The following is a 12,584-nucleotide window of genomic DNA, read 5'->3' on the forward strand; positions in this document are numbered from 1 at the left end:
TCTTGGTTTTTTCTTTCAATAAAAATAAAGGTTTTATTCAATTTGGAAAAGGTTTCATTTGATTTGGAAAAGGTTTCATTTGATTTGGAAAAGGGTTCATTTGATTTGGAAAAGGGTTCATTTTATTTGGAAAAGGTTTCATTTAATTTGGAAAAGGTTTCATTCAATTTGGAAAAAGTTTCATTCAATTTGGAAAAGGTTTAATTTAATTTGGAAATGCTATACCATGGCGGAGTAAAGGACTCGGTACAGATGGTCCGTTGTGGGTCGCATCACGCGTTGGTGACAACAACCACATGAAAAATGTGCAAGAAATGCCAAGTTTATTCTTGAAGTTTTCTTGTGGTTGTTGTAGGTCGAAGGTCACACTAGAGTGGTTTCATTGAAATTTTTAGGTGTTCTTAAATCGAGTTCCCCACTACAGCAACTTCGTCATATTACTCTAGTATGATACTCGACCTAGGAAACCTTGGTTTCATGAAATTGTTTCAATGAAACCCTCTAGGGTGACCAAGGACTAACACGACACTAAGAAGGTGACAATAAGAAGGTGTTCTGTCAAAAACAGCTGATCATTATACTTGCATTATTACGAAAGAAATCACACACAAAAGGTAAACAATAGTAAACCTTTTTATTCCGCCATTGATATTGTGAATTAATTGTACAAAAACGTAAACCCAGCAAAAAATTTTGGAAGTTGTGCAGTTGGAGTTATGATTTCACAACATCTTTCGTGTAGTCCAACAGAGTTATGAAAAATGCACTCCGTTTGATACATTTTATAAGCAGTTGCTGTAGAGATCCCTACAGAAAAAAACATTTGGTTGATCCCTACACATTTCTTCAAAAGATAAAAATAAAGAAATAAAAACTTAAGTTGCGAACATTTTGCGGTAATTCACGAGATGGGAATTTTTAATGGAGTGGAGTTGTGCTAAGTTTACATTTACGAAATCCACTAGATTTCAACTGTCAATTCCATAGCTCAAACGTCAAATGAAATCTCATCTGGATTTCATTTGACGTTTAACCTATGGATTTGACAGTTGAAATCGAGTGGATTTCGTAAATGTAAACCAAGTATTGGAGTCCATGTCGAAAGCTGAACTAGTGATGGGAAGGCAACATAAAAAACCTTTAGGATGATGAAGCAAAATCAGATGCGCTTGGAGTAAATGGAGAACGGAGGAAGTAAGCTCAATTGTGATTGAATTTAATGGAAACTTTTTTAATTGTGTTTATATAATAAAGTTCATTGTATTCTTGTTTTACACAAATAATAAATGATTTTATTTATTCTGGGATATTTCGCAATGGCTTGCATTTTTTACTGCATCATTAGATTGATTAAAAACACAATCCGAAGAATGCCTTTAAATTCAATCCAAAGCACTGCATCAAATGCCGAGATTTGGATCGAAAATAGTGTGCATCCTGGCTGTGTGCTGTGGAAGCAAAATGGAGTGCATCCTAGCTGCGCGTTCTCTTGTAAAATTTATAGGTGAATTCATAGGAAAAGATGTACTCCAACGGCATATGTACTGTACACTTGTACTGATTAAACAAAAACTTTTTGCTGGGTGTGAACGAAATGTAAACAAACGTTGGAAGTTGAAAAAAACAAGGTATATACAAGCTCAGACGATAAGTTTAGCTGCTTATTAATTTTGTTGTCAAAATATGATATTGTGATTTACAATTAAAAGTTGCTCAAATCACAATAATGCAAACAAAAACAGTAAATATTTGCAGGTTTTCGAACGAACCATGTTTATAATATAGCTTTTTGAAGGGTTAACCTTCTTCATGAGGATTTATTTGAAATATTAGCAATGAAATTGACATTTGAAACCCAGTGGGTTTGTTAAATCCGGTTATATAAACGTACCATTATTTCCTTACCTTTTGTATTATCCATGGTGGAATAATGCTTGGTTTACATTTACGAAATCCACTCGATTTCAACTGTCAATTTCATTGGTTAAATGTCAAATGAAATCCAATGGATTTCAGATGAGATTTCGTTTGACGTTTGAGCAATGGAATTGACAGTTGAAATCGAGTGGATTCCGTAAATGTAAACCAAGCATCAGAAGGTGTTACATCAAATCATTTCAAATGTCAAATTTGTTCACAATAATGCATTACTGTGAATTGCTTGTTTATATTTTGTATGTGATTTTATTCACAATAAATCATTTTGACAACTGGTATGAAGATCAGCTGTTTTTGGCGCTACACCTTATTATTCCACCATGGTATTATCACAAAAATATTTTTGACAGCTACTATGATAATCAGCTGATCGTGAAATTATTTTCTTTGAATCAAGGTCTATTTATAAAGTGAAGTGAGAACTACAACAAATAACTATTGTGATTAAAATGAATTCAAGCTATCGAACTTTACGTTTTTATACAAGTAATTCACAATTACCATGAATTTGACAGTGTTGGGGGGAAATCAGTTGGTATTTCCGGGTCACATTGCACCATGTGAATGTTTTTCATATTGTGAATGATTGTTTTATATCTTTAAAAGTTAGCTTAGGCGACAGTCTGAATTCAAACTATTAGATTAAAGACAAAGACAAACATCGGCGGCGAATCCCTTCTAAATCCCTCAGAATTCTTGTGGAAATATTTCCGAGCTCTATGATGTTGCCATCAATTTTGCCGCCTGTATAACATTATGCTGATGATGATAAACACCAGCCATATCTGACGCCGTGGCTCCATGCATACCCGCCGATGAGGCTGGAGAACCACTCAGAGCACCAAACGATGAACCGAAGTAGCAGTTATTCACATAATCATAATTTGTTGAATTATTTTCCGATTTAACACTATAACCTCCCAGACTACCACCACTGCTCGGTGATGCGGCAGCTACCTGGTGGCTTAACGATGGCGAATGATGGTGGTGATGATGGTGGGCCGCTGCGGCAGCATGATGAGCCGCTGCAGCTGCCGCATGATGATGATGGTGATGCTGTAAATGATGGTGGCCATGATAATTGGAGGTGGGTGTTGATGACGAACTTAAGCCGTTGCTTAGGGAATTACTACCGCCTAGCAAATGTTCATATTTTTGGCTACCAAATGCTGCTGTGGCTGATAATTGTGAATGATTTAAATTCGCCTGGGCAGCCAATGCTGAGGGTGAATACAGACTATTGTTGTGGGCCGTTGATGATGAAGACGAAGAGTTGAGATTGCTGGATGATGTATTGGTTGTGGTGCCCGAAGAATTGGGACCACTACCACTTGTAGATGTTGATGAATTATGCCCCGAAACTCCGCTGCCGGAGTTATTTGTCAGTCTGTTTTGTTGTGATGAAGTGGTCGATGGGAAATGCATGTGATGGCTTAGTGTGCTGTGTAGGGCACTGGAGCTCAAACTTAAATTGTGCAGAGCTGAGCCTGTACCGGCTCCCTTAACTGCCAAATCGCTTTGCAATTTCGATGCCAATGAACCGGGTAAACTGTGGCGTTCCAAGCCCATGGAAGAAGGTTTGAGATCTGTGTGGAAAGAAATTAAAAATTATTAGTAATTTGTCACTGACCAGACTGCAGGGTATTTTTTGAGCATACCATCTTCTTTAATCTCCTTGCCGTTCTCATTGGAACTTCCGGTTTTCTTTGGTTTCCTTTTGCGTGTCTGTATGCCATCTTTGCGCATGGCCAATGGGCGATTTACACCATGCAGTTTAAAGTAGAGGCCGCAGGCATTGCACACAGGTTCACCTTCGTTGTTACGTCTCCAGAGAGTGGTGGTGCGGGTTCCACAATTGGTACAGCACAAACCGAGACGGCGGGTGGCGGTCTAAAACAAAAAAGACATAAACATTAAAATAGGAAACATTGGAAAAAAGCGAAAGAGGAAACAATTTTAAAGTTTCGTCCTCCAAGGACCCTCTTTAAAACCGCTCCCCTTCTAAGAAGAAGACAAAATAAAAAAAGTTACTCACTGCACTCACCAATCGCTTGCTTGGCTTGATCAACGGTCTATTCATACCGTTCATTTTGTGATACAATCCGCAAGCGTTACACAGGTAATGACCCGTACCATCCCGCCTCCAAAGCGGCGTACTGATGGCACCACAATTCACACATTCTCGCCCCTCGCCAAATTGAAAATCAATGGCACTGTCATAGGGTGAGGAACGTTGAAATCCCGTCGGATCATATGCGGCACGCCATGAACCCATCATAACGGCATTTTGTGTATAAAACTGAGGTGGCAATTGGGCATGGGCTGTACCAAAACTATCCGATGTCCAGGCATTTTGTGCAGCCGCTGTACCAAAATGTGCGGCAACATGTTGATATTGACTATTGGTAAGGGCACGATTTGAGGGTACATAAACGGGAGCACTGACAGTGGCTGCTGCGGCGGCAGCTTGTTGATGATATGAGCTGACACCACTGCCCGCCGTTGAACCACTTAAATCCGGATATCCAGCACTGGAATGATACATTTTGGCGGTATGCAATGGAAAATCCTGTTGCTGTTCCAACGATGCTGAACTTAGGCCGTATTTTTGTCCCAAACTTTGGTGATAGCTTCCACTTGCGGAGTTATTTGTTCGCAGTTCCTGTTGCAGCAGCAATTGCTCCCGGGTGGATAATTGATCGGAATTTGACTGAAAAATAAAAGAGAAAAATAAGGTTAACTAAATGCGAAATAAAAATACGATTTAAGAGGAAAAAATAAAAAAAATCATCATTTCAAAAACTGAAAAGCCAATTGATAATTCCCTTCGCCGGGATGAAATCATGATATTGGTATTGTAAACAACTTTTGGAAAACACTTTCATTTGAAGCCTAGCGTTGGGCGCCAACGAAATAACAAAAATATTTTTCCCTTGACATATATTTACGATGACGCCAAATAGGCTAGAACGGGTAACAATAACATTTTTTAGGCTCACGATCGAAAATTCCTTGCGTTGGGCGCCAGACCGACTAAGATCTGTGAACGGATGCTAATAATAGTTTGGTGGGCTTCAGATCGGCTTATGAATCCTCAAAATAGTTTTCAAAAACATTTTCTATTAATCAAACCTTACTTTGGACGCCACACGGACAAGGACCTAAAAGTTTTATCCTATATTAAATAAGACGTAAATGTCTTCTTCTAGGGTGGATAAAGACCTAACGGTCTTCTGCTATTTTAGATGAAGACCTACAAGATTGGACGCCACTTGATGAAGACCGGAAGGTCTTCTTGTATAGATGAAGACCTTAGGGTCTTCCTCTAGTACAGATAAAGACCTTAGGGTCTATTTCTAGTATAGATGAAGACCTTAGGGTCTTCTTCTAGTATAGATGATGACATTAGGGTCTTCTTCTAGTATAGATGAAGACCTTAGGGTCTTCTTCTAGTATAGATGAAGACCTTACGGTCTTTTTCTAGTATAGATGAAGACCTTAGGGGGTTCTTCTAGTATAGATGAAGACCTTAGGGTCTTCTTCTAGTATAGATGAAGACCTTAGGGTCTTCTTCTAGTATAGATGAAGACCTTAGGGTCTTCTTCTAGTATAGATGAAGACCTTAGGGTCTTCTTCTAGTATAGATGAAGACCTTAGGGTCTTCTTCTAGTATAGATGAAGACCTTAGGGTCTTCTTCTAGTATAGATGAAGACCTTAGGGTCTTCTTCTAGTCTAGATGAAGACCTTATGGTATTCTTCTAGTATAGATGAAGACCTTAGGGCCTTATTCTATTATAGATGAAGACCTTGGGGTCTTCTTATAGTATAGATGAAGACCTTGGGGTCTTCTGCTAGTATAGATGAAGACCTTGAGGTCTTCTTCTAGTACAGATGTAGACCGAAAGGTCTTCTTCTAGCATAGATGAAGACCGGAAGGTCTTTTTCTAGTATAGATGAAGGTCTTAAGGACTTCTAGTATAGATGAATTACTTAGGGTCTTTTTCTAGTATAGATGAAGACCTTAGGGTCTTCTTCTAGTATAGATGAAGACCTTAGGGTCTTCTTCTAGTATAGATGAAGACCTTAGGGTCTTCTTCTAGTATAGATGAAGACCTTAGGGTCTTCTTCTAGTATAGATGAAGACCTTGGGGTCTTCTTCTAGTATAGATGAAGACCTTGGGGTCTTCTTCTAGTATAGATGAAGACCTTGGGGTCTTCTTCTAGTATAGATGAAGACCTTGGGGTCTTCTTCTAGTATAGATGAAAACCTTGGGGTCTTCTTCTAGCATAGATGAAGACCTTGGTGTCTTCTTCTAGTATAGATGAAGACCTTGGGGTCTTTTTCTAGTATAGATGAAGACCTTGGGGTCTTCTTCTAGTATAGATGAAGACCTTGGGGTCTTCTTCTAGTATAGATGAAGACCTTGGGGTCTTCTTCTAGTATAGATGAAGACCTTGGGGTCTTCTTCTAGTATAGATGAAGACCTTGGGGTCTTCTTCTAGTATAGATGAAGACCTTGGGGTCTTCTTCTAGTATAGATGAAGACCTTGGGGTCTTCTTCTAGTATAGATGAAGACCTTGGGGTCTTCTTCTAGTATAGATGAAGACCTTGGGGTCTTCTTCTAGTATAGATGAAGACCTTGGGGTCTTCTTCTAGTATAGATGAAGACCTTGGGGTCTTCTTCTAGTATAGATGAAGACCTTGGGGTCTTCTTCTAGTATAGATGAAGACCTTGGGGTCTTCTTCTAGTATAGATGAAGACCTTGGGGTCTTCTTCTAGTATAGATGAAGACCTTGGGGTCTTCTTCTAGTATAGATGAAGACCTTGGGGTCTTCTTCTAGTATAGATGAAGACCTTGGGGTCTTCTTCTAGTATAGATGAAGACCTTGGGGTCTTCTTCTAGTATAGATGAAGACCTTGGGGTCTTCTTCTAGTATAGATGAAGACCTTGGGGTCTTCTTCTAGTATAGATGAAGACCTTGGGGTCTTCTTCTAGTATAGATGAAGACCTTGGGGTCTTCTTCTGGTATAGGTGAAGACCTTGGGGTCTTCTTCTGGTATAGGTGAAGACCTTGGGGTTTCTTCTGGTATAGATGAAGGTCCAAAGGGCTTCTTCTGGTATAGATTAAGGTCCAAAGGGCTTCTTCTAGTATAGATAAAGGCCCAAAGGGCTTCTTCTAGTATAGATGAAGGCCCAAATGGCTTCTTCTCGAATAGATAAATCCTAACGTTGGGCGCCAATTTTATAATAAAATATCGAAACAATTATTTATGTGTCCATTGCCCTTCTTAATCTTAACTCTCCCTTAAAAAATAAAAAAAAATATGGCAACATAATATCCTCCCCCAAACTCGTTTAACTCCTCCCCCTTTACGCAGAGACAAAAGAAATTTTCCATTTTTAAAAGCCATTAATTAACCTGGCGACATAAGCCCAACCCATTTTACCAAAGGCCAACGCCAGCTTGCTCCATCAACTAAAATATGACCAGGAGTACGACGCATGCTTTCTTTCTTCTTTTTTTTTCTTTGTTGAAACATTTTTCCCAATACGCAAACCATGAAAGGAGGAAAAAACAGAAACAATTTGAAAGCTGTCCATAAATTCTTGAACATAAAAACAAATTTTAATGGCGTTATTGCACGTTACGTTTGATGTTATTGTTGTTGTTGTAGTTTTTATATTTTTTTTCATTTGGCATGGAGTTTTCTTTGTTTTTGTTTCCGTGGTGTTCTTCATCTTGTAAGTTGTTGGGGCACATTTTTCATAAGACTTGTGTTGTTGGAGTTGTTGCCGCTCGGCATGTAGCAGCAGCACCAAGTAAATGTGTGGTACTAATATTCAACCACACAAGATATGTGTGGCCATACATAAATTTGCATTTCTTTTTCATAGCTCGGTTTTGTGTGCCTCAAAATTCTGCACACGTCTTACAGAAGTCTTTGTCGACAAGTTGTAATCCCATAAACACAATTGGAATTTTTTATTTGCATCAAAACTATTTGCAGCTTTTATTTGCATTGTTGGGAGCATTTTGGCTTGGTTTGGAAATGTTTTATTTTATTTGCAATATTCATAAAATTGTGAAAAAATAAACAGAAACCAATAAATAACCAAATAAAAAAGAACTCAGAGGACATACATAATATAGTTAAGCCAATGGGGGAATACTCCTGACTTAAGCAATCAGATTAATTACAACTTAATATTCCTTGGGTACTCTGACCTTAGAGGGTTTTGATAAATAAAAGTATCGTACCTTTTTAACTATGGAACCCCGAGTAAGGCGGATAGGAGTATCAATTACAAGGACGGAGTGTGCTTTCAATGTTAAATATCAGCATTCGGATTTGGCGCCCAATGTTGGTAATTTAAATTTATGAATAAAAGCTATATTAGGACCATCAGTATTAGTAGATGGCGCCCAACAGAAACCAATTTGTCCATTTAACGTTGACAATGTAATTAAAATTTGCATTTATTTGGGATATAATCCGCAGCAGTTGCCGCTCAATCTAAACCGTTTTGGTTACATAAACAGTCAACATTGGAATATGGCGCCCAAAGTAACAATTTAGCTTTAATTTATCCATGTATGGATATTCAAACATCCATGTGTATGTATAAATTCTCCACAAACGTTAATAACACTGTGCTACAGTGAAAATTTGCAGGGGTTCTAATGCATAAATTCGGTTTTGTGGGAGTCCACAGAAGACGAAAATACCTTTGGTTTCTTTGGTTCACTTCGGTTTTTCATTTTCAACTTTAAACGGACATTACTTCTTTTTTCCACAACCGATTTGAAAACACTATTTATCATTTTAAAGGAGAGAGTAATGCCTTTCGAACAAGCCATAGAGTTTTAAAATCGGTTAACAAATGGCTAAGTAATAGTGGTTTAAGTGTGACAAAAACGGATTAAGAAACAGTAAAATGTTTTTCCTTGTGCTCTAGGATGCGTAAACGACACCTAACATTACAATTATTTACTGTTAACAAGTAGGAAATTTAGTTGGCTTTCCAAAATGGGAAAAACCAACAAAATCCGTTGAAAAATGAATGCGTTATGGCATTTTTTGTGTTTCAACTTTTTGTTTTTTTTTCATATTCTCCTTTATAAAACATTGATACATTGTGCGTAATTGTTAAGCAGGATAATCACAATTAGAATCATACATGCTAAGATACCCATCTTTTATAAAGGAAAATATGAAAAAAACCAAAAAGTTTAAACACAAAAAATGCCATAACGCATTCATTTTTCAACCGATTTCGTCAGTTTTTCCCATTTTGGAAAGCCAACTAAATTTCCTACTTGCTAACAGTAAATAATTGTACTGTTAGATGTCGTTTACGCAGCCTAGAGCACAAGGAAAAACATTTTACTGTTTTTTAATGCGTTTTTGTCACACTTAAGCCACTATTACCTAGCCATTTGTTAACCGATTTTAAAAATCTATGGCTTGTTCGAAAGGCACTACTCTCGCCTTTATAATGAAAAACAGTGTGTGCAAATCGGTTGTGGAAAAAAGAAGTAATGTCCGTTTAAATTTGAAAATCCAAGAAAACCCATTTTTCACTACATTTACCGTTATAAAATCAAAACCCGAAGTGACCCAAAGAAACCAAAGGTATTTTCGTCTTCTATGGACTCCCACACAACCGAATTTGTGCATCAGAAATCCTGCAAAAAAATTTTGTCCACTTTTGTATCACAGTGTAATTAATCAATATATTTTATCGCTACATTGTTGCAAACTTTCAAAGATTCGTGTGAATTTCTAACACAGATGTCATTGGGGAAACGTGTGAAAATGGAAAGGGTAAAGAAATCAAACGACAATATTAATCTATGGCTGCACCACAATCTAATCTTATCGCAAGGTGACAAATAAGACAAATAAATTACAAAGAATCAAACATGATTTTTATAACAAAACAAAAAAGAAGAAAAAAAGTTAATGGGCGGAGGTGGTGGTGCTGGTGTTTGAATACAATTTGAATTTTAATTAGAGGAAATAGAAAAAGAAACAGACAAGTTTCCTCTCTTCCTAAACCTACCAACCAACAACCACCAATCATTTGCAACAAAGAAGTGTCAAGTGGTGGGTTGCCCATGTTAAAATGTATCTTGGCAGTGAGTCATCATCCAATTGCCATTGTCTCCATTTGTCGTTTTATTTATTTTTTTCATTGATCTTTGGTTAAGATCACAAAGTGATCACACAAATTACTTAACTTCCTTTGGCTTTAAAATCACCATCATCACGGTTTTTTATTTGTCATGCCCCCTTTGTCTCTCGCCTGTATTTATAGCCCGATGGGTTTATTATTATTATTTTTGTTTTGTTTTGATGCCATTCGCTTCTCTTTGTGGCAGCCGTTGCGTCTACATCTTCCTGATGCCATAAATAAAGTCTTGGCAAAAAATGAACAACAGACAAATTGATCCACTCGAAAATGCATTAAATAAAACGCGCTTTGGCCCACAACATAGAAATAAAACAAAAAGAAGCAAAAGTAGCAGCAGCAACAGAGAGAAAGAGCGCAAAAGAAACTTTATAACCAGTGCGCGGCAAAATACAAACAGTTTTGTGGCCACTCACTTTGCTGGCCAACTCTATGCAATGCTGCAACTTGTGGGTTTACGGCTGCGCTCCATCGGACGGAGTTACAAGTTTCTTTCTTTTACAAATAGGGTTGGTAATAAAAAAGAACCCGAAAACAAAACTTTGTAGCTAAGGCCTTAGGCTAGTAATAGTAGATGAGACAGGGGTGTGGCACAGGGTAACAATTTTTTAGGAGGAAGGAGAAGAACGTTGCAAAAACTGATCGTAATAAAGTTTGGCGCCCAACATATGTTACTTTTTATAAAATGCTTACAATTCTGCCGAATAATTCCAACATTCGAGAGCCTAACTGATGTGACATTTTTGAATAAATAATCTAAAAGTTTACTTCCAAAATAGGGCACTCAACGTTGGGCAGACTTTATAGAAAGTTCAGTTAGCTCAAATTCAACTCAATTTAGTTGAAAAACGACGCTCAAAAAAGAGGCTTCTGTGGTGCAATTCTCAATCTCATTTTTTGAGTTACCGACAAATATCGGTAAAATCAAAATGCTTATAATTTCGATAATTTGCAATGTATTTCGACAAGTTAGCGATTAACAAAAAGTGGTCGTAAAATTCTACCGATAGTAAGAGTGCTGTCAATTTTTTTTGAAATTTTCATTCATAAATTTGCGTTTTAATTTTACAGTTGTTTGTCGGTAACTCAAAAAGGGTTAGAGAATCGCACTTCTGTTCATAAATGTGAACAGTTAAGTTCAATTTTCAATGCATGTTGGAATGTTGCGCCCAATATAATGTTGACGACGTTTTCGAATACAGTCGAACTTTTCTATATCGAAGGTCTGTTGGAAATATGGTGCCTTTACCAACTATTACAGATGCTTTATCCAACACCATGCTCCACCATCGTGGATAATTTATCAACCATTGCGGATAATTTATCTAGCATCGTGGATAATTTATCGGGCATCGCGGATAATTTATCAACCATCGCAGATTATTTATACAGCATCGTGGATATTTGTCCAACATCGTGGATCATTTATCCAACATCGTGGATAATTTATCCTCCACTATGGATACTTTATTCACCGTCCCATTAGGGATAATTTATCCACCAAAGTGGATAACTTATCTATCAACGTGGATACTTTATCCACCATTGTTGATACTTTATCCACCATTCTGGATACTTTATCCACCACTGCGGATAATTTATCCACCATTACGGATAATTTATCCATCAACGTGGGTAATTTATCTAACATCGTGGATAATGCATCCACCATCAAGGATAATTTATTCTCCATCGGGGATACTTTATCCACCATCGTTGATCATTTATCCAACATCGTGGATAATTTATTTATTATGGTGGATACTCTACCCATCATCGTGGATAATTTATCCTCCATCGTGGATAATTTATCCACCATCGTGGATACATTTTTCACCATTGTGGATCATTTATCCAACATCGTGGATAATTTATCCAACATCATGGATAATTTATTCACCATCATGGATAATTTAACCAAAATGATCGATAATTTATCCACCATGGTGGATAAGTTATCCACCAACGTGGATAATTTATCCACCATTGTTGATAATTTATCCAACATCGTGGATAATTTATTTATCATGGTGGATAATCTACCCATCATCGTGGATAATTTATCCTCCATCGTGGATAATTTATCCACCATCGTGGATAAATTTTTCACCATTGTGGATCATTTATCCAACATCGTGGATAATTTATCCAACATCATGGATAATTTATTCACCATCATGGATAATTTATCCAAAATGATAGATAATTTATCCACCATGGTGGATAAGTTATCCACCAACGTGGATAATTTATCCACCATTGTGGATACTTTATACACCATTGTGGATAATTTATCCACCATTACGGATAATTTTTCCATCAACGTGGGTAATTTATCTAACATCGTGGATAATGCATCCACCATCAAGGATAATTTATCCACCATCGTGGATACTTTATCCACCATCGTTGATCATTTATCCAACATCGTGGATAATTTATCATGGT

General features: G+C 37.3%; 1 protein-coding gene across 2 annotated transcripts in view; it reads right to left on the reverse strand.

The window, feature by feature from the left end:
• Window positions 1–2,098: 2,098 nt before the first annotated feature.
• The window catches only part of pnr (pannier), a 112,844-nt gene continuing 102,358 nt past the window's right edge, over window positions 2,099–12,584 (reverse strand). Inside the window, exons 2-4 of one of the 2 annotated variants that reach the window (XM_073968814.1) lie at window positions 3,983–4,648; window positions 3,597–3,828; window positions 2,099–3,524 (exon numbers count right to left, since the gene is read on the reverse strand). In XM_073968814.1, the coding sequence (XP_073824915.1) occupies window positions 2,656–3,524; window positions 3,597–3,828; window positions 3,983–4,648 (1,767 nt within the window). In that variant the 3' untranslated portion in view covers window positions 2,099–2,655. Of the gene's footprint in view, window positions 3,525–3,596; window positions 3,829–3,973; window positions 4,649–12,584 lie in introns of both variants that reach the window. The other variant, XM_073968804.1, reaches the window with a different exon arrangement.

This window comes from Musca autumnalis, unplaced genomic scaffold, assembly GCF_047663935.1.
Source record: "Musca autumnalis isolate F117 unplaced genomic scaffold, ASM4766393v1 scaffold_1, whole genome shotgun sequence".
In the NCBI taxonomy this organism is placed as follows: domain Eukaryota; kingdom Metazoa; phylum Arthropoda; class Insecta; order Diptera; family Muscidae; genus Musca; species Musca autumnalis.